This window comes from Toxorhynchites rutilus, chromosome 2, assembly GCF_029784135.1.
Source record: "Toxorhynchites rutilus septentrionalis strain SRP chromosome 2, ASM2978413v1, whole genome shotgun sequence".
NCBI classification, from domain to species: Eukaryota; Metazoa; Arthropoda; class Insecta; order Diptera; family Culicidae; genus Toxorhynchites; species Toxorhynchites rutilus.
The window spans coordinates 327983798-328010808 of NC_073745.1; the positions used below are offsets into that span (position 1 = coordinate 327983798).

Here is a 27011-nt window from a genome sequence, read left to right on the forward strand (position 1 = left end):
AAAGTTCAGTAGATTTACATTTAAAAAAAAAAGTGTTCGGAATTTGAGACTGTTCGGAATTCGAAACAAAACAGTACTATGCAGCACCATTCGCAGAACGATAACAGAAAATCCGTACCGATTCGGTTATGTGGTGGAAACGGATACGACTACAAGCGGGGCGAAGTAATTTTTTACCTTCAGTTTTCTAACGAAAAACACAGCTCTTATCGCATTAAAATACATTCGGCTTGAAACGCGCTGCATATATAAATTCAATTCGCTTCTTGTTACTTTGGATATACACTGAAGTCGCTTTTTACGCGAGGGATACGTGCCGCGTAAGAAAAACCACGTAAAAGTAAACCGCGTAAATTACGAATTCCGCACAATAAATCTGTTTATACTGGAGTTTACTTTTTGCCACATCAAGAAACCCCGTAAATTTCAAAGTCCGCGTAAATTTCAAAATTCGCATAAAAAAACCGCGTAAAAAGCGACTTCAGTGCAACTTAGGATAATCGGATTTTTTTGAATAATACTTTAGCAGAAAATTTTGGAACACTGAAAAAAACCGATAGTTTAATAGGTTAATAGGAAACAATCAACACTAGACCACCGACCAGTCAAAATGACCGGTTGTATCATTTGTTCACAAGATTTTGTCTCGAAATTTTATTTTATATTTTTTAATAATGTTATGACTTGGTTTGAATATAGTTTATTTCTCTTGAAATTATTATATATTGATAACTAAATATCACACTGTTCAAAATAATCGATTTTATAGATAGTTCTAGTGTTAAGATGATCGATTTCTGTTCTCGCATGAACAATACACAAGCTGGTCATGTGTCGCAACTTGTTTCCTTACGTCAACGCTTTGCCAACGCTGAATATTCATGGCGAACGTTATTGTGGCAGCCTTTTTCGCGGTTGACACACTCGGTCACAGGTGACTATATTTCGACCCGAAGCTCTATAATTCCACATTTCTGAACCACTTCAATCTACCTTTGGCAATGCATAACACAATATCAATCTTTACGTGTGATACAAAAATACAGAAGCACGACATGACGACGCGATGCTTCCACCGAACAACATTGCACTGTGTTTTGCAATATTTTCCATTCATCCTTCGTATCGAGCAAAACCTCTGTGAGGGATATCAATATTAGGAAAGAATGTTGCCTGCTTACTTGCTGTATTGAGACTATGATTTGCAATCGCGAATGACTCATTTGTACCAAAAAAGTTGAAAACAAGCGGAACTTCAATCGCAATATTTCCTCTCTCTCTGCATTGTCTGTAAAAAGGAGAGAATATATATGTGGAACTTTAAAGACCTAAAACTTTTACAGTTCATTTGCCTCTAGTCTTAGAAAAGTGAATTTAGAAAACTTTACCTAAACTCGTAGACTTCAAAAAGCCATTTTGGACGCCCTCGTTACCGCCAATCGGTTGATAACTCATCCGACTGCCGGATCATAATATAAATTCTCGTTTCACATCAAACAGATTTTCTTTTAGAGCCTTAAAAATAACAAATGACCAAGAGCCGTGAAGTTGCGAGAATAAAAAAAGGTCAACCAACAAAATAAAAATTTGGTATTTTTATCTAAACTTCTTTCTTCTTCCTATGGCTTAGTTTTTCTATTTTCAGTCATTAATTCACTCAGCCATTTGTTTTTCTCAAAAAGCTTATTTAAAAATATTTCTAATAATATAGTAAATTTAGAGGTTTTCAAGAAATTATTTTAGGGAACCGTGTTCTAACGGCAATTATATAGTGCAACATTGTCATCCTATATCTCATACACAACACCTGGTATAAACTTGAAATTCTGGACTCTTTTTAGAACCAGGTAATTTCTACATATTTCTGCTGGTATCTCGAGTAAACACTCGATGAATGATTGTTTTCAGATGGACAATAGTCGTGCAAACTTAGGAAGTTTGGAGTTAGGAATACCGGAACACTTCGAAAAACACAAAGTAAAATCCACCTACTTTTTTTCTATCTAGTAAAAAATAGAAATAGTTTTTTTCCATCTAGATTACTCAACTTTTGGTTTCGGTTGATCATCGGTTGATCAGCTATCATTAGGTTCCTTCTCGTCTTACAATCCAATACTATCAGGATTTCACTCTCATACTCAGCATTGACTCGTTAATGGTTTATATCACTCTATAAAACAGTACGAAAAACAGAAAAGACTTGCTACTTTGAAAAAATTTGAAGTTTATGTCACTCAACCTGACCTTCATGATACCAATGTTGTTGTTGTGCTATAATAGTTGGTTCATTTACGAGATGATTTTTCAAGCAATTTCATTATATGCCTGTGGCCTGTACCTAGAATCAGGAATTGTTTAAAAAATATTTTCCACACTCGGGAACAAAAATAATACAATGGCATAGAAAGCAAAATATGGAAATCATCAGAAACATCATTTCTGTGAAATAACAGATGATAGTATGAGACTTCCACGACATGTGAATGCTAAAAAATCATCCTAAGTTAAACCACTTCTCCTCTTCGTAAACGGAGCACCAGCTTGTTATGTTCCAGCTTCTAGAAGCGTTCCACCGTTTAAAATCCCATCATGTGTTCCCTCACATAAAATTAAAGCAAGACCTTCACTCATTGTACCATAATTCATAAATATTCTTTTTGACATTGAAATATCGATGCAAAGAGAGTACCGTAAAGCGGAAAGGTTTGAAGTGACCACAACATATTCATTAGGCCCTACACCGTAAAACATACATGCAAACCCCCTTTCCGTGCGTATATCTCGCGCACTTGGCACATAATGTTAAGCAGGAAAGCCGCGCTGAGAAGCATAACAACCATAGCCACATTGGTTGGATACTGCCGAAAATTTTTGGTGAAATCAAATTTCCCCTTCCGACTTCCAGCTGGCGGAGAAAGCAGCAGCGCAGCAGCACACCTAGGTGAGAAAAATGAACCAATCTCAATTGCTTAATTATACGTATCAAAGAGACAATTGAGCATCTTGCGGCTGTCAGGCCCAGTTCCGTGTGGCTGCCACCAAACTGCACTCGAATCATTTGCCACTCTGACACGCCGTGAAATTATGTGGGAAATTAGTGGCGCTCGTTTGGGGCCGCGTTATGGCTCGCGCGACGATAAACAATGTTTACGGGTGATTAGCGAGAAATGGCACGTGAAAATGTGGATATGCTTAGAGTAGAGTCGGGGCGCTGTACGACGGACGGACAGCGGTCAGTGGCCCTTCAATGTTTAGTTCTGTATGTGAACGAAAAATGAAGGAGACAATGACCGGTTTCATTTCGCGGAACTCTAGATTACTGTAGTTACGAAAAATGAAGTTGTCCAGCGGATGTTAAGGTGGTGCTTTTCTCATAATGCCCAAACCGCGTTAAAAAAGTTATAAATCAGTGCGCATTCCGAGCCAGTAATCAGTAACCGGAGAAAATGTGAAAACTCAAACCATTTAACCTCTCACAATGACCCGACATGAACCGCCAACTTCTGAGACGATATGAAATATGAAACAATTAAAAATAAATAAACCGCTCGTTACATGGCCGCATCATTTAATTTCGCTCGAGCCGAGAGAGAGAATGCGCGTGGGAAAAGTTTCCCTCCTTCCCTGCCTGTGTTACTTTTCTATCGCCTAACCGTTTTGCAAAACCACCATAAAATATGTGAGTCATAGTCTCGTTTACATGCGTTTTTGAAATACCGTTCTTAAACCTGTTCAAGCATAACTAAAACTTTTTCGTGCCCTAGTAAAACGGGGCCCCATCCAAAGCGGAGCACCGTGATGATTAAAAAACGCAACAATTATGATATGGAAGCAGTGTGGAGAGACGGCAAACAATGGTTTCGATTCCACGTTAGAGCAGTTCCACGCCAACTGCAGAACACTTCTGGCCGATCCCGGAATCCACGCAGCGCTATAACAATGGACGTATTCCACTTTTCGCGCGCTCTCTCTCCCGTTGCAGCTGGAGCGCACGCACACACGATGCAGATCACTAGCAACAGCCCAAACGGCGGTGGAGGTGGGAGCATGAATATGAAAACACTGAATGGAGAAAATAATCAACACGGGGGCACGCGGAGCCACAAGCCGCGAAAATTATATTACGGTGATAAACTTCGCGGCTACCCATCCGTAGCGTAACCAATTCTGGAGATTCTGCCGCCGGTGTTTGGCGGGACTCATGGTTTGCGAATAGAAATCCCGAGAGAATCGCCTTGGTATAATATGTGACCTTTGCTAAATTGAGGTTACGAAGCACGGAATTGCAAAACTGCGTACCGGTTCGCAAGCCACGATGATGCTACGCGATGCATTTAATCCCTATATGACGGATTGATGCACGCCGTGGAACTGGATGTTATGCTGACCATGTATGATCAATATTGAATGAATCGCAATAGCTCAATGCATTATTCCCATCTCATTACTTCTAGTTGCAACGTATGATATAGTCCGGAAAATAATTTAAGCACGCGCCATTTGATAGTGAGATAAATGTTATTTGATTAATAAAGATGTGTGAAAGATTGTGTCACATTTACCCGAAACCCACTCACCCGAAAGACAGTTACCCGAAAGACATTATTCCGAATTCCTCTCACCCGAATGCAACTGCTACCCGAATGTAACATCTGCCCGAACTGACAATTACCCGAACGCGATATTCACCCGAATACAACAATTACCCGAATGTGAAAATTACCCGAATGCGACAGTTACCCGAATGTAACATCTACCCGAATGCGACACTTAACTGAAAGACCGATATATTCTAATAATACGCAAATTTTATTATTAGGAAGTGTTTGTATATTTATTTCTGATCAGAGTTATATGAAGATCATATTTGTCTCGTACGTTCATTCCCATTCAAAAAGTATTTTTCGTGGGTAGTGCAATTTGAGAAATAGTGGCGTTGAATAAAATACTTAAAATCATGGAAAGTGAAAGAATGCAGTTTTATTACGTACTAGCTGACCCGGAAACTTCGTCCCGCCCGAGATTTATTTTTCGTTATCACATTCACGTTTGATTAAAGGGTGTGTCACATCAAATTGCATCACGGAAAAAACGCTGTAGAAATTAATTCTTAGGAATTATATCTTCAGCTTTCGCTTATAATCAGATAAGAGTGTATAGATCACGTTGGCCATGCTTCACTGTCAATTTTTCCTAAATTTGGAAAAATGTCGTCGAACGAAAAAGAGCGTCGTGAATTAATCCTGTGCACTCATTTCGAGAATCCGGAGTTGTCACATCGGGACATCGGTAAGATGCTGGGAATCGCCCAATCCACGATCAGCAGAGTACTAAAACGATACTTCGAGAACCTAGAAAGTGAAAAAGATCACAAGCGCGTAGTTAAGCGGTTTAGACGTGATCCGAGAAGTTCGGTCCGGGATGTCGCCAATAAGCTGAATTTGTCAAGTTCATTCGTCCAGCGGACCAAGCAGCGGGAGGGCCTGCGTACATACAAGGTTCAGAAGGCTCCTAACCGCGACGAAAGGCAAAACATGGTGGGGAAGACGCGAGCCCGGAAGCTGTACACCGAAATGCTGACGAAGCCGCATTGCCTGGTAATGGACGACGAAACCTACGTCAAAGCGGGCTTTCGTCAGCTGCCGGGCATGTTGTTCTTCTCCGCAGAGGGCAAATTCAGCGTTTCGGAGGAGATTCGCAAGCAGAAACTATCCAAGTTTGCCAAAAAGTACATGGTGTGGCAAGCGATCTGCTCCTGCGGAAAGCGGAGCGCCCCCTTCGTGATGACCGGCACGGTAAACGGGCAGGTTTACCTTAAGGAGTGCCTACAGAAGCGCTTACTACCACTATTGAAGCAGCACGAGGGCCCGACTATCTTCTGGCCGGATCTTGCTTCGTGCCACTATTCAAAGGACGTGTTGGAGTGGTACGAAGCCAATGGGGTCACCTTCGTGCCAAAGGAAATGAACCCGCCCAACGCGCCGGATCTTCGCCCAATAGAGAAATATTATTAAATATGATATGTTTCATTTGTATGGCAGCCCCCCCTCATAGAGGGAGTGGAGTGTCTAACCACCGTAAAACATTTGTTGTATCCTAAAACCTCCTCATGAAAAAATTTGGTTTCATTTGCTTGATTAATTCTCGGATTATGCAGAAATGAATGTTTCATTTATATGGGGGAGGGGTCTCGAACTATCATAAGAACCTTCCCCGGCCCCAAAAACCCCTACATACTAATTTCCATGTCGATTGGTTCAGTAATTTCCGAGTCCATAAGGATCAGACAGACAAACAGACAGAAATCCATTTTTATAGATATAGATTATTTTTTTTCATTCATATGGATGACCCAGCCTGTTTACTTAAAAGAAAGCTAACATTTTTGGTACATACGTGTTATGGCACTGAAGTACAATTTTGATTATGAATTTATTTTTTCGCAATGAAATTTATTCTGAGAAATAGGAAAGACAGTAAACAGATCCGAAACATCGATTCGAAATGGGCTGAAAAAAGGTGAAAAATTCGGCGTTAAGCAGAAATGGATGAGATGGGGGTAAGACGGACATGTTAAGGAAAACTTCAATCTTTGGAAACTCATGTTTTCCAAAACTTAAAAGCAGTTTCTTACAGTTCAATATACTGGTTTTCGAAATAATTGGCTAAATGTTTTAGAAAAATTGGTTTTTCACGTTTTTTACTGAAATTAAAACAAGACGAAAAGTAGAACATTTTTATCGATGCGGGTACAATGGAAATGTAGTGGGGGAATATGGACAAGTCAATAATATACGAAGCGTAGAAGTTTTTCCTCACGAGAGGAATATTTTCGCTCTCTCTCTCAGTATTTGTGCGTCCAGTAACTGATATAGAACAAAAAGAGAAAGCAATATAAAAATGAGTTGAATATTCTTCCCTTCACTTTCCATCATGCATTGGATGTGTTTATGGATGTGATTGTCCATATCAACCCCATCAGTGCAATTATTTATATAATTTAAATTTACCACTTACGAGTGAATTTACTTTTCCGTACATACCTAATATCGCTTCTCTGTGAACTCAGAAACCGATATATAACCATCAGCGAATTCAATTTTGCAATTAAACCACTCAAAATGCTTAGCATCGGAGCCGCAAAAATTACATATACACGCGGAATCATGTTCGATTTTCGGTTTTTGTTTCCCTATTTCACTTTTGATCAGTATTCATTGTCATAGGATGGTTTAAGTATTCTAGAATAGCATGTAGAAGGGGTTCCCATCAACAGCAATTTGAAATTCATAATGCAACTATACAAATCAACCACATGTTCATCATACCCCCACTGTCCGTCTTACCCGCGGTTCCCCTACTAAAATTAGCAATCGTGACATGAACAGGAATTCTGGAGCTGGCCGGAACTGGAAAATTCAATGCATCAGAAATTAAGAAGAAAGTTACCAATAAGTGCATTTTACAGATAATGCGATTATCTGGTTACTTCAAGTATACTAAAAAGGCCAAGAAACCACGTATTCCGGCTCTATTAAATTTCGCCAAGAAGCATATGGCATGGCGAATGGTATAACGTTGTATTTTCGGATGAAAAGAAGTTCAATTTAGATGGCCCTGAATGTTGTGCATACTGCTGGCATGATTTGAGGGAGGAACCCAAGATCAAGCTGAGCCGAAGCTTTAGAGGCGAAACATTAATGATATGGAGTGGTTTTTCACGTTATGGAATGCAAGACTCTTGCACGACGTGTGTAGAGCGGTGGAAAGCTGTACTGAACAGTTCGGGAACTAGAAGCTGCTGTGAGAGAAACCTGGAGGTTAAAATCCGGTTAATTCCATGCCGAACAGAATTTTCGAAACTATTCTCAAGAACGGAAAGCAAGCAAATATTTACTATTGTTTTTCCTTAAAATGTTAACTAAATCATTGCTTTCATTAATGAAAACTAAAGTGCCTTTAAACGAATTTCCTCTCTCAAACCCTATTTTTATTTCTTTCTCAGCCAAATAAGAACTTAGAATAAATTAAATAAAATTATTGAGTAATTTTAAAAAACATCAAATATAGCCAAAATTTAAATGCAAAACAATGGTATATACTAATAATAACGGACAATATTTTTAAAGAAGTTTGCACCCAGCATATTTTATTTCCGTTCACATTAACAAGGTTTTTCAAATAAATTTCATTTCACTTAATAATCAACAAAGAAGTAATGATCCATTTTATCGGTTCGACTTCAAATGTATCTGGGAAACCCATGTTAAATATCTGAATAAAAAAAACAAGAAAGAATAAACTTTATGTATCGAATTACATGAGTGAGTAGCCCACGCAGAAAATCTTAATAAGTAGTAGTAGTAAATAGGCAGCTTCTGTTTTCAATTGGGCTAATACGCAAACTTTAAATTTAAACTCGAGTGAATTCAGTGTCTTTACATTGCGTTGGCATGTGTGAAGGATTTGAAAATTCGGTAGAATTTCTTCCTGATGTTCGGGAAATTTTTCAGAGATCAACATACTTCTGTTGATTGATTCTCTGCAGAAGCTGTGTGATTATACATCGTGACTTTGGTTGTTTCAAAAATATATATTTTAAATGATTTCATGTACTCCATTCTAGGCTTTCGTAATATCTTATTCGTCATACATGAGTCAACATACTGTTCCATTGTTTTCCATAATAATATTCATTCCATTGCAGAACATACTTCCCGATATTCGGAACTTCAAATGCAAAACTGGAATACATGTTTTGCTTATTCAAAAGGTTAGATGAACTGAAGAGCTGACTGAATAGCATTCTTATGACAATACTGTTCAACAGCAGCTCCTTCACCCTAACTAGCGTTGCCAGAAAACATTTCATCTTCGGCAGAAAAAATGCTTCTTCGTGTTGTGACATTGGCACAAATTTTGTTTTGTGTGTTACTTGGATAATATTCACCACAAATAATGCTATAAAAATCTACCTATCGCGCCAAAGAGTATTTCCGGAGGCCGTCATGCATAAAATGACCATGACCCAACTGGGGCCAATCAGCGATTAGAATCCAAGCCATCAAGACGTTTTTCTTCATAAGTTCAAAACTTTGACCACAACTGAAGGTTGTGCTAACTAATAATTCGGCGGGCTGAAGATTGTCCCAGGATCATCACTTCGACGGGCTGAAGGTTGTGCCGGTGGAATACAAAAAGGGCAATGTAGATGTAGATAAAATTGTGCCATTGTGCATCCGTACTGAAGGTGGTACCAGTCAAACAAGCATCAAAGCTGCAACGCAGCTGCGGACAAGGCCGAGCGACGTGAGCTGGTGGACAATTCCGGTTTGTGTGTTTATTAAATAAAATAAAAAGGTTAATTTACAAAAAAAAGTTCTTATATTTTGTTCTCTGTTCGAACTCCCACATCCGAAAACGACCCGCAAAGAAGAGTCGGTAACAGTGTCCTGAAACGTCAAATGAGCAAATAAAGTCATCTGCATTAAAATGTTTGTATGTATGAGAGCAGACATCTCTTTTTTCATTTTTTTCATCTCTGTTGGGATTGCACACAAAAAAAGTCCAAACGATGTAAACGGGGATTGTACCAAGACCGGCTAGAATGCAAGGATGTTTTACACGACCACGCTATCCACATAGCTACCGGTGCTGTAGTGTAAATGTGTGATAATATTACAACTCATTCTAAAATGAAGTTGAAAAATGTTTTCTAAGAGTAAAAAGGGGAGCATAACGAAGATTCATTCATCTCGGACTAGGCCGTGTATGTGGCAAAGTATGCGAAAAGTTTTGATATATCAGCCATTCCATGCCAAATCTATATAGTGGTTCGCAGATTTTGATCAAAAGTGGTAATAAGGGTGTCCATATCCATTTCCAATTTTTTCCAAAATTCATAACTGTGCGATTTTATTGTTTGCGCTATTGGTTGGAGTGGTTCAAGCCCTGATTTCATGATAAAATCACACGAAGTCACTAAAAAGAAGAACTGGACAAAAACGGATCGCACAAAAATAGATTTGCCTGTATACAAACACGCGTTGTCACGTATTGTGCTAAAGGATCTATTTCCTAGAATTGAAACTTTGCTGTCCAAATATTATAAATAATATCTGATGATGTATAATCTCCATACCACATATCGTGAAATTACATCAATTACAAATTACATCAGCATTAAGTCTATTGTCTAGTATTATATGAGCCATTGCATTGATTGCAGCCGTTTACTCCCGTTGAATGCCACGTAATCTGACAAAATCATTTTTTTTTTTGCAAACTAATAATTTAAAATACAATGGCGATGCTTCAGAACTAACGACAAAACGGATGCTGCATTTGTTAATAAAAGAACATATTTAAATCTTTCCCAACACAAAAAAATCATCCACCACTAAAAAAATGCACTTTCCATTCCAGCGACATTGTATCAGACGACATCGGAAGAATCAAAATTCTAACGCTTAAAAAATTCCCCCTTCCCAATGAAACACGGAAAAAAATCTGCACGGAAAGTGTAAACTTATTGTTCGATTCCCAAACCAGCCTGGTAATTTATCCATTTTCCAAAAATTATTCCATGCAAAATAATCTTTTCTTAGGTGCCTTTAATTTATCATCATTCGATATCTCTGTCCTTTAATTCATGTGGAACACAGTTACCATCCTTCTGAACCATTCCCATTGCTTGCAAATGTTTTGTAACGTTCGATGTTAAATTGCCGTTAAAACTGATTAAATTTTATTACAACCTTCGTCCAATAATTCTTCAGCTTAATATTTTACCTTTTTAGTGTTGTTTTCCATATTGGTCCTAAAGGATGAAGTCAAGCATCGCATACATACTGTACAAGTAGCAAGGATGGATCATGCTTATCGTAATCCAAACATATGTTTTTTGGAAATGTTCCCTATTTCCAAAACAGCTTATCTTCTCCAGCAAGGTATGCTATTTGTGCGACTTACATTGTAAGGTTATCATTAAATGTATATTTAACGTTTTCAAATTTTTCAAAATATAGCTAATATGATCGAGTTGCTAAACAACATTTGTTCGTTTTACTTCCGAGTACATTGTTTGAATATTTCACCTTTCGGTTCACGAAAGCTGCCTGACTACAATGGCCCTGTGTAGCCAGGCCTTATACGAATGAGATGAACAACCACGCCATTCACTTATAACCAGACTGATGATGATGATGTCAAATTTCGCCCACATAATCGTGTATACTGTAAATGCACATTTTTTGGAGAATTTCGACGGGTTATTTCATTCGCACGAGCTATTCCGCAACACGTCATCCTCCACCTACGCCAACGAGTTGGAGACAACAACAAGCTGTTCACTACGGAGAGTGGTTTCATCAACCATTGGCAAATGGTGTCGCATCGAAAGTAGCTTCAACATTAAAAATTGAATTGCGAATAACCTTTGAGACTGGATTTTGTTCCTCAGTACTACTATCATCTGAGATGGCAGTTCGATGAGAGATAGAAATTGAATAAGGATTTACATTTCACATGCAGATGATGTTCTATAAAGACAAATGTAAAAGTCCAAGATGCAAATAATATTTAAAAAAATAAAAAAAAATGGAATTGGAGCATTTCTGCCACTCTGTTAAAAAAAAATGTTGCAATCAATAATCGTTCATATTTGATTAGGAAACCGGCGGATAAATATACTGTACACATCTTTATATCTCTCCAATTATCACTTTATGCTCTGCTCTATACACAACCTATGTCAAAATAAATCAATGAAACAGAGAAGTTTTCCACCACTTCGATTCCGATTATCATTAGTATTGAAGTAACATGAAATATTAATAATTAATAATAATAATAACGAACGCAAAATACTAACACATACTTCTAAAAAATAGAGAAATAAATGAAAATACCGATGGGAGTAAAGAATAGGAATATCTGATATAAAGGGTGTGTCACATCAAATTGCATCACGGAAAAAACCGCTGTAGAAATTTAATTTTTAGGAATTATATCTTCAGCTTTCGCTTATAATCAGATAAGAATGTATAGATCACGTTGGCCATGCTTCACTGTCAATTTTTCGTAAATTTGGAAAAATGTCGAACGAAAAAGAGCGTCGTGAATTAATCCTGTGCACTCATTTCGAGAATCCGGAGTTGTCACACCGGGACATGGGTAAGATGCTGGGAATCGTCCAATCCACGGTCAGCAGAGTACTAAAACGATACTTCGAGAAACTAACCATCGACCGGAAGGTGAAGAACGGCAAAAATGGATGCTCCGTCAGTGAAAAAGATCACAAGCGCGTAGTTAAGCAGTTTAGACGTGATCCGAGAAGTTCGGTCCGGGATGTCGCCAATAAGCTGAATTTGTCAAGTTCATTCGTCCAGCGGACCAAGCAGCGGGAGGGCCTGCGTACATACAAGGTTCAGAAGGCTCCTAACCGCGACGGAAGGCAAAACATGGTGGGGAAGACGCGAGCCCGGAAGCTGTACACCGAAATGCTGACGAAGCCGCATTGCCTGGTAATGGACGACGAAACCTACGTCAAAGCGGGCTTTCGTCAGCTGCCGGGCATGTTGTTCTTCTCCGCAGAGGGCAAATTCAGCGTTTCGGAGGAGATTCGCAAGCAGAAACTATCCAAGTTTGCCAAAAAGTACATGGTGTGGCAAGCGATCTGCTCCTGCGGAAAGCGGAGCGCCCCCTTCGTGATGACCGGCACGGTAAACGGGCAGGTTTACCTTAAGGAGTGCCTACAGAAGCGCTTACTACCACTATTGAAGCAGCACGAGGGCCCGACCATCTTCTGGCCGGATCTCGCTTCGTGCCACTATTCAAAGGACGTGTTGGAGTGGTACGAAGCCAATGGGGTCACCTTCGTGCCAAAGGAAATGAACCCGCCCAACGCGCCGGAGCTTCGCCCAATAGAGAAATATTGGGCGATTATGAAGCAGGCCCTCCGGAAGAACCCAAAAGTTGACAATTCGGAGGCGGACTTCAAGAGAAAATGGATTTCTGTTCAAAAAAAAACTACCTGACGTTGTACAGAACCTTATGGACGGGGTATAGAGGAAGGTGCGAGCATACGGGCTTGGGCTCGAAGTATGAATAAAAAGAAAATGCCAAAAGTTGTTTAATAGATTTTATTTTACTGTCTAAAATTTTCAAAAGGATCGGTCTACTGGGCGAATTTCTACAGCGTTTTTTCCGTGATGCAATTTGATGTGACACACCCTTTAGATTAGGCAAATACTTCACCTTCCAAAAGCGTTCAATAAACAGACAATACGAAAAATTTACAAAAGGACACATCGTGAATTTGAAAAATTATTTTCAGCTCTTAGATTATTATTCAGATTATGGATCAATTTATGAGTTGTCAGTTAGTGTTTTCCAAAACAAATAAATAGTTTGAGATTTCGTTTCTAAAATGTTCTTTTCAAAACTATATTTTGAAGTAAAGATATAAATTAACGTTTCAGCCACAATTTAAAACGTCGTTTTCTATAAATCGTTTTTGAGTTTTGTTACTATGCTCCCAGTGAAGGCGCTATCTAATTGAAAAGTTTGCTGCCAGTTTAATGAGACCGGCGCGAAACATACGGAAAATTCAATATCAGTCTCCAGGAACCGACGTGAGGCTCAATATGATGATTAATGAATAGACAGCTAACATCATTCTGAAACTCTGATTAACTGATTAAAAATGTTCGTTATAAGTTGCAATAGACTGGTGTCAAAACTAAATAGATTATATCATACAAGTACGCATCGCCCAAATATACAATTTTCCCTAAATGCGCTTGATGGATTGAAGCTGTTGATCCATACCAAACCCAAACTGTTATCAAACGAAAGTGAAAGTGGCATTCAGAGTGTTTTGTTGTACATAATTATCTCCGCGCTAGCCCTTCTGAATATTCATCTGTATTTTAATTGAAATAATAACACCTATCCCCATAATGCAAGGCATCTTTTGTTCGTTATTGTTGTAAACCACATTATAGCACCATTTATCCGACTTTCGCGGCGCCAAAAAGCGATTCTGTTGGGCTAAATGGCGCGCTTTCCAAACGCGTTCCTCCGATTTCCCGACGACGATTCTCACGGCTAACGAGATTTAGTTGTTGCGTGAAAACAGCTAATTACACAGGTCAGTGCGATTGTTTGATTCTCCACCCCGGCGACTCATTCGTTGGTGAGGCCCCAGAGCGTCGGATCTGCCTCTCATAATCGTGATAACGAGAAACGGTTCGAAAACCGGAGGTATTTTGAGGAAAGTATGATAGGTGGAAATAATTTTATTTCGTCGGATTCGATGAACGAAACGTATTGAAATTGTTATCAATTATTCATCAATTATTCACTACTGCATTGAGACTGACCCCAGTTTATTAGAAAACTATAGAACTATTTTATTTTCATATAATCGTCTGTGAAGAAGGAAATAAGTAATAATAAAATCTGAATTTCTTGACTGGGGTTGAAAATCCATAATTGCCACAATATCAGGACATAGACCTGGATTCAACAAAACCAAAAAATCATCTACAAAAATCATGATCATTAGTTTCATCACAAGTTTTTTTCATAGATGAAAACTGGATTGATGTGTGATTTTCAAAACTATGTTATTTTTTGTGTTTGAGTAAATTAAAACTGAAATCATTAGTTTTTGGGTAAAAAACCATCAATAACTTTGAGTAGGATTAATATATTGACAAGTCCTGCATCGCAAAATGTTTGCATTGATAAGCTCTAAAAGTCGTAGAAAGACAGTTTTGATGTAGAATTCGATGTTTTTTTTTTTGCTTTAACTTTTATATTTCAAATTCTACATGCAAACTGTCTTCAAAAGACTTTTAGCGCTTATCAATACCAACATTTTGCGATTCAAAACTTGTCAATATATCAATCCTACTCAAAGTTATTGACGGTTTTTACCCAAAAACTCATGATTTTCATTTTAATTTACTCAAACACGAAAAATAACATAGTTTTGAAAAAAAAACATATTACATAGAGTAATATTTGTTCTTTCAAATTCCGTCAACAAACATTTTTTTATTTTTGCCTCAGAAAGAATGACAAACAATTGAAAAGAGCGTGTTTTTTTGGGAAGAAAAATCAATAACTTTGAGGGAAGTTGAGATATTGACAAGTTCTGCATCGCAAAATATTTGTATTAGTAAGAATAAGAGTCTAGAGTCTAGAGAATAACTGTCGAGCTCTAAATGCTAATTTCCACTTAAATGCATCTCCTGGACTATTGTGCAATCGATTGGGAACTTTCTTCGATTTGGATGACTATAAACTGTTCAATAGTTATTATATAGTTATATATTTAAAAAAAAATCATGCAACAAACATCGTAACGTAATCCTACGTCAACTATACAGTCATGTTTCGAAGACTGACTTTTAACTTTTTCTTTTCCAATATCATACCTAAAATTTTATCTGAAAAATACTGATCTAAGTTTAGAATTTCCCGGCATGTTGTGTTTATTAATCAAATGGAGAATGGAATTGGTAAATTATAACATATTTCTATACAAACAAACAGACAATACCACATGTGCAAGTTAATTTTTTTTTCGATTAAGAAACACCTTAAAATATTTTTATTAGAGGTAATCCCTGTTTGATTCTACACATAAATCATTCGCCGAACCATTTTTCGACATCTTCATATTCAACGAAGTGCTATTCTGAAACCCATTAAAGCAAAAAAGTGGTGATCTGACGGAACCAGTTCTGGAGAATACGGCGGGTGCGATAACCAAAAAAATAACATATATGTCAAATAGAAGGAATCCATACAACCCTGCTAGCAACGTCTAAAATATAAACCAAATAATTTCAACTTGCAATCCAGGTAGATACTATGCAATGCATTGAAAATCATGTATATATTATCATCTTGGAAGTTTTCGTTGTGTCTGTGACAATTTTTCAAAGATACATAATAAATTCATTAACAAACCTATAGTTCGAAAGCGGTTACACGTCAGACACGCAGTTTTTAAGTTATGATTCAAAAATGGCACTAACGTTCCCAGAGGAATATCCATTTCTATTACATTTCATTCTGTTCATTTTATGTTGTTCATTACAATTATAAAGCGGTAAAAGTAGCAACAAATTAATCCAAAATATATCCTGTTCATCGATGTGCTGCTGAAAATGCTTTTCGAAGTAGGACTACGTCTTTGATTTCTATATAGGGGGGGTCATTCTACGAAAAATGTAACGAAAAATTAAGAGATTTCAAATGAATATTAGTTGCGATATGTGTTATACCATATATCATTAGATAGGAAATGTATTAAGTTTTTTTTTAGCACAAACAGTGAAGATAATAAAACAAGTGAACAGTTTAGCGAATAATGTAGGTATGTTTTTTAGACTTTACTCGCTGCTTGCGCGGCGACAAACGACATGTTTGCGTACAATTCGGGCGTTAGGCTCTATGGTAGAGATTGGCAAATCATTCGCAAACGGTACGATAAAACTAGTTCGCCAAAAAGAGTGAACGAAGGGTCGTTCGCCATACGAACTGATAGCTAGTGAACTGTTTGGGAATTGATGAAGTGCAGCCGAACTGAATACGTGTAACGAGAACACTTGGAAACTAGAAAGTTAAAGATATTGTCATTTACAAGCAAAATGCATGTAACGCGTAGCTTATTTTGTTAATGTATGCTTAATTTTGAATTAAAAATTAGGACGGTTCAAGTTAGGATTTTCATTATTGCAATTGAATTAGGATTTCAACAAAGCTGTAAATTTTCAATTTAATGTATTTTTTTGCAATTCATGTATATTAGCAAAATGCGGAGGAATCAGAAACAATTCATGAATTGGGTAAACGAATAATCTTCTAGTGGAAAGGTAAAATGAAAAAAAAAATATTTCTTCGTGGTCTTCAATCTATTGCTTGGCCTATATTGCATGTACGTGTTATCGTGATAAACATTACCGGAGTGTTTGTAAAAATTGAAAAATGGCGTTATAGAATTTTTTCTCTGGTTGAACTATTTTTAAACTCTATTTTTTATGGAACCTGGGTTGATTCTCAACAGAAAATATTCAAAATTGAGCAAATCAAATTATTACATTCAGCATTGTCGAATAACAAACATACAATTACACATACAATTTGTGACTTTTAAAAAAGAAGCCCCTCTTCTTTCCCAAGTAGTGAAAAATATCATACAAATTAGAAAATATCGTATCTAATCTAACGACATGAATAGCTGTGAAGTTTCCTATATTTGTTGGATTCCAGTTGGGTGTACTAATAATAAAAATGATAATAAAGTTTAAGAATGTGCTGAAAAAGTGTCGCTCCTTATCTTTTTTAGCTTAATTTAACTGAACAATAAATACAGGTAAACGATCGATTAGTATTTTTGTAGGGAAGGTTTCATTAATTTTTATTTTCATGTCATTTATGAACACAACATTTTATAATAAAACTAGAGCATGTCAAGTTTTCATGTTAATATTGGGATATCTATCTGATCTTTTTAACAATTTACTATTGAATATAGACAGGAATAATAATTAATGGTTCCGAATTTTTTCTACCATTACAGCTCTTATAAACGGGTTTGAGGTTCAAGTCAGTTTTTATAACACAAGATTCTTCCAGGGCCACCATTTGGAATATTGAAGTTAAATTAACGGATTTCTGAACAGTTACGAAAATACAATTCAAAAGTAGTTATCCACAATAATCGAAGTCCTTCGTCAAGCTCTCGTCATCTCTCTTCTATCTCTCCTCTCTCTACTCTTTCTCTCTTTCTCTCTTTCTCTATCTCTCTCTCTCTGTCTCCTCAGTCGTTTCTTCTGTCCCTCCTCTTTCTTCCCTTTCCATTTTCTATTTATCTCCTCTGTCTCTCTCTCTTATCTGTCTCTCTTCTCTCTCTTCACAGTCTCTTCCTTCTCTCATCTCTCTTCACTCTCTCCTTTTTCCTTCCCCTCTCTCTCGCACTCTCTCTTCTCGTGCTCTCTCCTTCTATTCCTATTTCTTCTTCTATATGCTATCACTCTTCCTCTTATCTCTATCGCCTTCACTTTCTTTTCTCTCTGCCATTCTCTCTCATTACTCTCTCTTCTACTTCTATCTATATTTCTTCTTGTATCTTCGCTCTCTTTTCTCTTCTCTTGCAATTTTATTTTCTCTTTCTCCCTCACTCTCTCCTCTCGCTCTCCCCGCATCCCTACCCCTTTCTATCTATTCGCTATCCTACTCTCTTTTCTCTAAAGAACAATTCCACGCCAAATCAACCACTTTTGACGCGACACTTTTCATTTTTTTGTATTACCAATTTAAATTACGACTGATTTTTAAAAGGGCATATTCAAACCATTGGTCTTTCTTTCAAACAAATCGTGACTCAAAATCCAGATGTCTATTATGATTGACGACCTTTGTCAAAATTTATGAACTACTTAGGAAAAATAACATTTTGAATGTACTGTTACAAAATCTTACTCAAAAATTGAAAAACTGTTATATATTTCCTATATTATGGTGTTCAATAGAAACTGACCGAATTCGGAAAACTACGGAATTAGTTTTTTTAGAAAGCAACAAAAATAATTCTTCTCATGGCTCTACAAAATGAAAATTTTTATCATCCTAAGACTCGAGATGTGATAGTAAAATATTTTTTCAACTAATTTTATAGCTTTGGATAATAACTCATATACAATTTGAAGAATTGTGCGGACATCTTATATATAAAACAAAGGTTTTTTTTCGTCTGTATCACTCATCATCTCAGGAGAACGGATGGTCAGTTTATTGCTATATTTATATCGTTGTGTCCATCTCCACCCAAATTAGAATGTTGGAGTAAATTGGAAAACATTGAGGAAAAATTGGAGAATTCGAACGACATTGAGCTTCATATTTTGTTATTGTGAAAATAATAATGAATTTAAAGTTAATTAGTTGTTTGTTTTATAGAGGCTTTAAACATTGCAATTCATTCGCCTCAAAATAATGGGTTTTCAGGTGGTCTTATATGAGGGGTTCAAAATTAAAGGGGTGTAAGTGACATCATCGATTTCTCTACATCGACTCTCTCTTTTGGTCATAACTTGGCTGTAAACACATTCCCATCTGTATTTGACAGTGTGGAAGATAGGTCAGAACCTCATCTGTCGGATTCTATAGAAAACTCAAATTGGAACGTTTTTGCAGTTGAATTATTAACTAAAGAAAAAGTTGATCAAGAGAAATAGATCAAGTCACTTACACCCCTTTCCTTCTGAGCCCCTCATATACAAAAGAAAGATGTTATCGATCTCAAATGTACGAAAAAAAACACTTCGGTAGAAAAGTTTATATTTATAAATATATATATATATATATATATATATATATATATATATATATATATATATATATATATATATATATATTTATATATATATATATATATATATATATATATATATATATATATATATATATATATATATATATATATATATATATATATATATATATATATATTATGCACTTATGCACTAATCTTATTGGAATTTAACTTTAACAGAAATATGAAATATGAAAAACACATGCTCTTCCAAATAAGAACTCCAGAAATAAGTATTCAGAAACCAACTTTCGTAAATTTTTGATGCAGAAATGGGCATTTACTGGTTTTACTCAAAAACTATAATTTAATAAACCAATGAAATTTTCTCATAATTCTGAAATCTTATCCAATGTAATAGTTAAAAAAAAACCAACTTGACATTATCGAATCACCAATTCCGTTAAAAAAAACGTCAATTGAATAAAAAAAAATTGATTTCGCCCCTGGGGTATATAAATCAGATTTGACTAGGTCTGAGAAATAGGCTGTTTAAAAAATATATCCTAAAAAGCTATATACTAGGTTGAGGAAAAAGGAATCCATTATTTTTGGGTGAATTCAATATCCTTTTTAAAATGCTTCGGGTTGCCCGATTTGGGTCAAATATTCACCGTTTTGTTGGAAAATTTCTTATTCCACTCTAAAGGTAGCTTCATAATGCCTCTCTCATAGAAGTCTTGGTCCTTATTGGCAAAAAAAAACTCTATCAATAGATTTTTACCAACTTCTCTTGATCTCAATTTCTCATCACTCAGGAAGTTTTACAATGCGAAGGAAAGGTGGTAATCGCTTGCCGCCAGGTCCGGACTATATGGTGGATGGATTAAAACATTTCGATCAAACTCCCGAAGTTGCGTTGTCCTGATGGTACAAAAAACCTCCTCTGTTGGCCAATTCTGAGCGTTTATGGTCAATCGGACATTTTTTTTAAATTAAAAAAAATTACTAAAAATTTAAAAAAATTAAAAATTTAAATTACACATATTTTTACTGTTACAGTATCGGCACCATCAACACCATTCACACCACACCACACCATTAGCGGCCTGGCTTGCATTTTCGGCTTTATAAGAGAAAAGTGTGAAATGTACCGAATTTGTTCTTTGTTGACTACTGTTGTTAACATCCTGTAACTCACAACTGAATGGAACAATAAGAAAACAGCAAAAGATTTTTTTAGCGTGAAATGTCACCTCTACAACGAGCTTAAGCATGAAATTGTATGATCGATATTACACGAGATATTGATCACTACAGCCAGCTACCGTGAAAATAATTGATTACTTTTCCCCCAACCTAATATATAGATTTCTTGAAATTTGATAGTTTATATTAAAAAAAAAAGGCTAAATCTAGGAAATCTTCTAGTTCGACACCTCGAAAACTAGAAAAAAACAATATTTTGGAAGTTTTTGCCTTAGACACGAAGTTTTTGAAGTGACACAATTTTTTTTCCCAAAATGTCTTCTAAGACACTTTTATTTGCACTAAAGAAATCGCAAATCGATTCCGCACTTCAAATTTTCTAATTTTCTTCTTCTTCTTCAATGGCACTAACGTTCCTAGAGGAACTTCGCCGTCTCAACGTAGTAGTTGATATTTCTATGCCAAATAACACACCTTGAATGAATTCTGAGTAGCAAGCTCTAGAATACGCGTGATCACAGTGCAAGTTGGAAGAAATTTCTTTGACGAAAAATTCCCCCGACCAGAACGGGAATCGAACCCGAACACCCGGCATGTTAGTTATGACGCTAACCACTCGGCCACTGGAGCACAGTTTAAAATTTTAATCAGCCGATTTTTTAGACCACCTTAATTCAGAATTATGTATTTGAGGGCGGAATAAATATATCTTTAATTTTTAAAGATGAGGAATAAATATGCAAGATTTGAACAATACCTGGAATTTTTTTCGGTAGATCCTTCTTTTTTCAAGGTTATAGCTGATATACTACTATTTTAAAAATCGGAAGCGTTATTTTTTTAAACGTGATTTTCAAATGAGTATCTAACATATTTTCATTTTTTTGCTTCTCGCCTTCGCCCTGGTGAAAAAAGGATCAACTCAAAATGATCTTCCGGTAGCTACAACGTATAGAACATATAAAGGATTTCTGATTCAATGTGGAATTATATGTCGCTATATTTTTCACAAATTCCAGAAACTTTCAAAATCATTTCACAAAATCATCTTATGATCAATTTCTGTATACAGTAGGTAGACACACAAATGATGAAATACTTGCCTAATTTTCCAAAACAAAGATGAATTTAGTTCCATTAAAAAATCAACATATACCCACCACATAATGGTTTTTTTAAATAGCTAAATGATCAATTTATACTTCAGCTTCGGAAAAGAGTTGCATGATCGTTTATGAATGATAGTTTGTCGTGGTTTTATTGGAAGCCTTGAAAAAAGACACACGGCATTCCATTTCATTCCTTTTCACCACCGCAAAGCACTCTACTAAATCGGTACAAGTCTGGCACGATTCCAGCTTATCACACCCACCAAGATCGAGGCTCCCCATTTCGCTAACAGCCAATTCACATGGTACTGGTCTCGTGTCTTGCTCTTGTTTTGGCTAGTGTATGATTCCAATATTTCTATTTACATAACTCTAATATCTATCCGAAAAAATCGGAGATAATTCATCACATGGTGCAAAATGCATTTTACTAAATGGCGCTACCTTTTCTGTGCGGCAGCCAAATTCTCCATCTATAGTCACGACAAAATGAAAGCAGAAATGCAGAAAAACAAACGGAAATCTTGACACATATCGAAAATTTATTAGTCAGAGGCGACCTCTTTTCGGTCATCCGCCGCTACCGGGTGAGAAAAGTTTACTTACCATTAGAATAAGGAGTTCAACTCTTAGCTTCATTTTTTTCTCTCTATCGGATGATATATTGGGATTCGCAAACAACACTTGCTCCAGCTGGAACCGGATACTAAAACCAGCACTGTCCACACCGAGTCGAAATTCCACTTTCCCCCCGAGATCCCAATAAATCTTGGCAGCGCACCGCTCCGTAATGGAAAGCGAAAATTCCTCGCTCTGATGATACGGGGTTCTATAAAAATAACTCAAGCTTCCAGATGTTCCAACGAGCAGTTTCCGGAGATAATTGATTGCCGCTTATAAGCGATGTTACGATTCCCGTCTCACACACGCTTCGCGAGACCAGTTTTCGACTGTCCGGAAGTTTCGCTGACCGCTGAAATATTTCCCCGGGTGGACCAAGAATTACGCACATTCACACTTTCGCAGCGATAGCGACCGTTTCCCCAGAAAAGCACCACTTGTCTAGACCAACACTCCGTGTATGAATTTCCCAAAACTTCGAAGGAAACAAATTTATCGTCACCCGGCGATTTCCGCAGCTAACTGCATATCACACACTTTCAGACCGCGCAATGGACACAAACCGCCCGAAAGAAAACCACCAACAAACGGGGCAAATAGAAACGTAATTCCGCCAATTTTCCCCCTGTTTTTGATAACTCCTCTCTTCACCACGGCAACAAACGAACGGCACGAGCCGACCGGACAATGGTGTGGACAAATCGCGGGCTCCAACGGATATCTCGGGAAATTACTCGAACTCGAACTGTTAGACTCAAATCAGAGAACCAGACAGCATCAGCAGTAGAAGCGCACACGGCGATGGCCAAACGCGAACTGAACTGATTTTGGTGTATGAACTCTTTTTACGCGACCCCTTCGGCTGGCCGTTGTGCAGAAATATAAAAACCCACAAGCAACAACAGTCAACAACAAGTGCTGGAGAGGTATTCTTCTTCAGCAACAGTATCAGCAGCAGCAGCATAAATGGGTAACAACAAAATGCAATGCGGAGATTCGGGAGAGAGCGAAAAGAGTGATTGGGAGAGAGAGCTCAGAGCTTTCCACAGATTGTGGAATGAAATGCAGTTTCACTTGCTTTGCTTTGGTTGTTTTTTTCAGCGGAGGAGGTGGGAAATGTGGGAAGGAAAAGTTTGATGAGTAGTCGTCATAAACTGATGACAGGGAGAGGACGCTAATAGCAAATGCATTGCCTTTTTCGAAGCGGAATTTGTGGGAGCGATTGAAGCTGTTTGCGGAATTATTCGTATTTTGGTATGCAATTGTTTTTTTCGCACGCGACTGACTGTTGAGCTTTCCATTGTCATAAACTTGACTGAAATGACTGAAAGTATTTCCATGAAATTAGCAAAAAGTGCAATAAACTTTCACAACTGGAAGTACAACTATAGTTGTACACAAAACAATAATTTTGCGTGAACAAATGAGGGAAACACACAATCAGCTCGAAGAACAAATTGGAAATACAAGATAATTGCATGCCCGAAAACTTTCTGGTCTTGTTTTCTCTCAAATCATATCTCAATGAACAGTCAAAAAAAAAATAGTGGTTAAACAGACTTCTCCACTCTCCCTTGACTAAAACATTACAAATTCCTCATTCGGTTCTGTTGGTGTTGACAGCATTTCACTAACTTCTTCGTATCAAATTAGTATTCTATGTAAATTGAAAATACTTTTTTGCAGGTAGTTAGAAAATCTCATACGAAAATTGTGTCTGGAGGCAGTTTCAGTAAAAATATCGGGAGTGTATACGCGAATGGTTAAATAAGAGTCAGGATTACGTATTCTAAGTAATTTGATAACATGATGTCAACATTTTCATTCAAATTTTAACATTTTAAAACTAACTTCGTGCCTTCTAATTTGATAGAAATTATTTTTCCGATTTCCGCCTGCGAATGACCAATCTCTATAGTAGCATGTCCAAAAAAGAGTCTTAAACTATTCAGAACCAGAGCAGAGGGTTCAAAGCCTTTAAGGAGGATGGTTGTGATAGCTGTTATCCATGGTTTTTATGCAAAGAAAGAAATGGATAAACCCCTAAGTCAGGAATTTTCCCAGTGACCTTCTCAGGTTGGAAAATATTTCGAGGAACATTAAATGAGTTTCTCGGCGATCTTATCAGGTTGCCAAAAATAACCTCAGTCGAGACAATTGAAAAAAAAAGTAATGTATTGAAAAAAAACATACTGTTTAAGATTTCAGAATGAATATTATATTACTAGCTGACCCGGCAAACTTCGTCCCACCCAACATTTGTTTTTTGTTATCAATACCTTCACCCCGTTGAATTTACCTTTTACTATAAAATTCCTAGTATTTCTAACAAAACTCATCATTATAATATCAGATTATTTTCAGACACAATTTTCGTTCAAGATTTTTCAACCACTTGCAAATAACATGTTTCTCCGTTACATGGAATAAATGTTTTATACAGAAAATGTGATAGGATAAAGACAGCCCTAAATCGGACAATTCCTTCCTCGAGTTCTGCTCTTATCAACACATTCGGCGATACTTTTTTATTGGTGAAGAGAGAAGAAGAGAGGAGTGAGTTTCATCACATTAAAATCCATTTCCAGCTTCGAACAAAGATCAATTTCGCTGGCACAAACATCAAATGAACTAAGTGCACTTGTCACTATGTAATTGTAGAACATATGGGAATTTAATTTTCCGAATTTTCCCTTTTTCCTTCAGAGTTTTCCGACAATTTTCAATTGTCATGTTTGGTTGGAATATTTTTGGTTGAAATATGTGTAATATTTTTATGGGACCCACTCTACATTCCAGAGGAGACCTTCCAGACCTCAACATGCCAATTTTGGTTCAGTTTGCTTGATTAGTTCTTGAATTATGCAGAAATATATGTTTCATTTGTATGGCGGTCCCCCCCTTAGAGAGGGGGGTGTAGAGTCAGACAGACAGACAGAAATCCATTTATATATATATATATATATATATATATATATATATATATATATATATATATATATATATATATATATATATATATATATATATATATATATATATATATATATATATATATATATATATATATATATATATATATATATATATATATATATATATATATATATATATATATATATATATATATATATATATATATATATATATATGTGCTAGCTGACCCGGCAAACTTCGTCCCGCCCAAAATTTGTTTTTTTGTTATCAATACCATCAAACCTTTACGTTTCTTACTATGAGCAAGTTCATGGTTCCAATCGCAGAACTGTTCAATTTCAAATTTCCAATTGTCATGTTTGGTTGGAATATTTTTGGTTGAAATATGTGTAATATTTTTATGGGACCCCCTTTCGATTCCAGAGGAGGGAGAGGTGTCATACCATTATAGAAACATTTCTCATACCCAAAAACCCTCACATCCCAAATTGTGCTTGATTAGTCCTCGAGTTATGCAGAGGTGTGTGTTTCGTTTGTATGGCAGCCCCCTTAGAGAAGGGGGAGTAGTGTATTCACATAGAAACGTTTCGTGCCCCGTAAAACCTTCACATGCCAAATGTGGCTCTATTTGCTTGATTAGTTTTCGAGTTATGCAGAAATTTGTGTTTCATTTGTATGACAGCCCACCCTTAGAGAGCGGGAGGAGTGTCTAACCTCCATAGGAATATTTATTGCATCCTAAAACCTCCACATGCCAAATTTGGTTTCGTTTTCTTGAATAGTTCTCGAGTAATGCAAAAATTTGTGTTTCATTTGTATGGCAGCCCTCCCTAAAAGGGGGGGTGGAGAGTCTAACCATCATAGAAATATTTATTGCACCCTAAAATCTTCACATGCAAAATTTTGTTTCATTTGCTTGAATAATTCTCGAGTAATGCAGAAATGTGTGTTTCATTTGTATGGCAGCCCCCCCCCCCCCCCCTTTATAGAAAAGGGAGGAGTATCTAACCACCGTAAAACATTTATTGCACTCCAAAACCTCCACATGCCAAATTTGGTTTCATTTGATTGATTCATTCTCAAGTATTGCAGAAATTTGTGTTTCATTTGCATGGCAGCCCTCCCATAGAGAGGGGGTGGAGAGTCTAACTATCATAGAAACATTTATTGCACCCTAAAACCTCCATATGTCAAATTTGGTTTCATTTGCATGAATAATTCTCGAGTAATACTGAAATTTGTGTTTCATTTGTATGGTATTTTCATGTTGATCGGTTCAGTAATTTCCGAGTCCATAAGAATCAGACAGACAGACAGACAGACAGACAGACAGACAGGAATCCATTTTTATATATACATATACAGGTAAACTTCGATATAACGTACATTTCACTTTCAAAATTGTACGTTGTATCGAATTGTACGTTATATCGAAGCACAATAAAGTACTCACAAACGTAGTCTATAATACATTATTGTGTTGCTGTTTTAGTACAGTTAATGAATAGCTTCAATCAGAAGACGAACCCAGCCTTTCTCATGATGTTTCCCTTCGTACTGTTGAGTAAAGCTTGATTCATTTAGAATCCGGAATCATAAAACCAGCTGTATTTCGGGATTGATTGAAGGTACAAAACTTGTCTTAGCATCACAATACAGATAATTTATTGTTCTATCAGAAAAAAAATATTGAAAAATTTTTTCCTTTACACTTTGGAAATGTGTACGTTATATCGAGGTAAAATGTACGTTATATCGAGTGACGTTATATCGAGGGTACGTTCTAACGAGGGTACGTTATA

At 36.7% G+C, this 27011-nt stretch overlaps 1 protein-coding gene across 1 annotated transcript in view; it reads right to left on the reverse strand.

Moving 5' to 3' along the window:
• Positions 1-23101, reverse strand: part of LOC129767582 (uncharacterized) — a 149031-nt gene extending 125930 nt beyond the window's left edge. The window contains exon 1 of the mRNA XM_055768622.1: positions 22258-23101. Within this exon, the coding sequence (XP_055624597.1) occupies positions 22258-22290 (33 nt within the window). The 5' untranslated portion in view covers positions 22291-23101. The remainder of the gene's footprint in view (positions 1-22257) is intronic.
• Positions 23102-27011: the final 3910 nt, after the last annotated feature.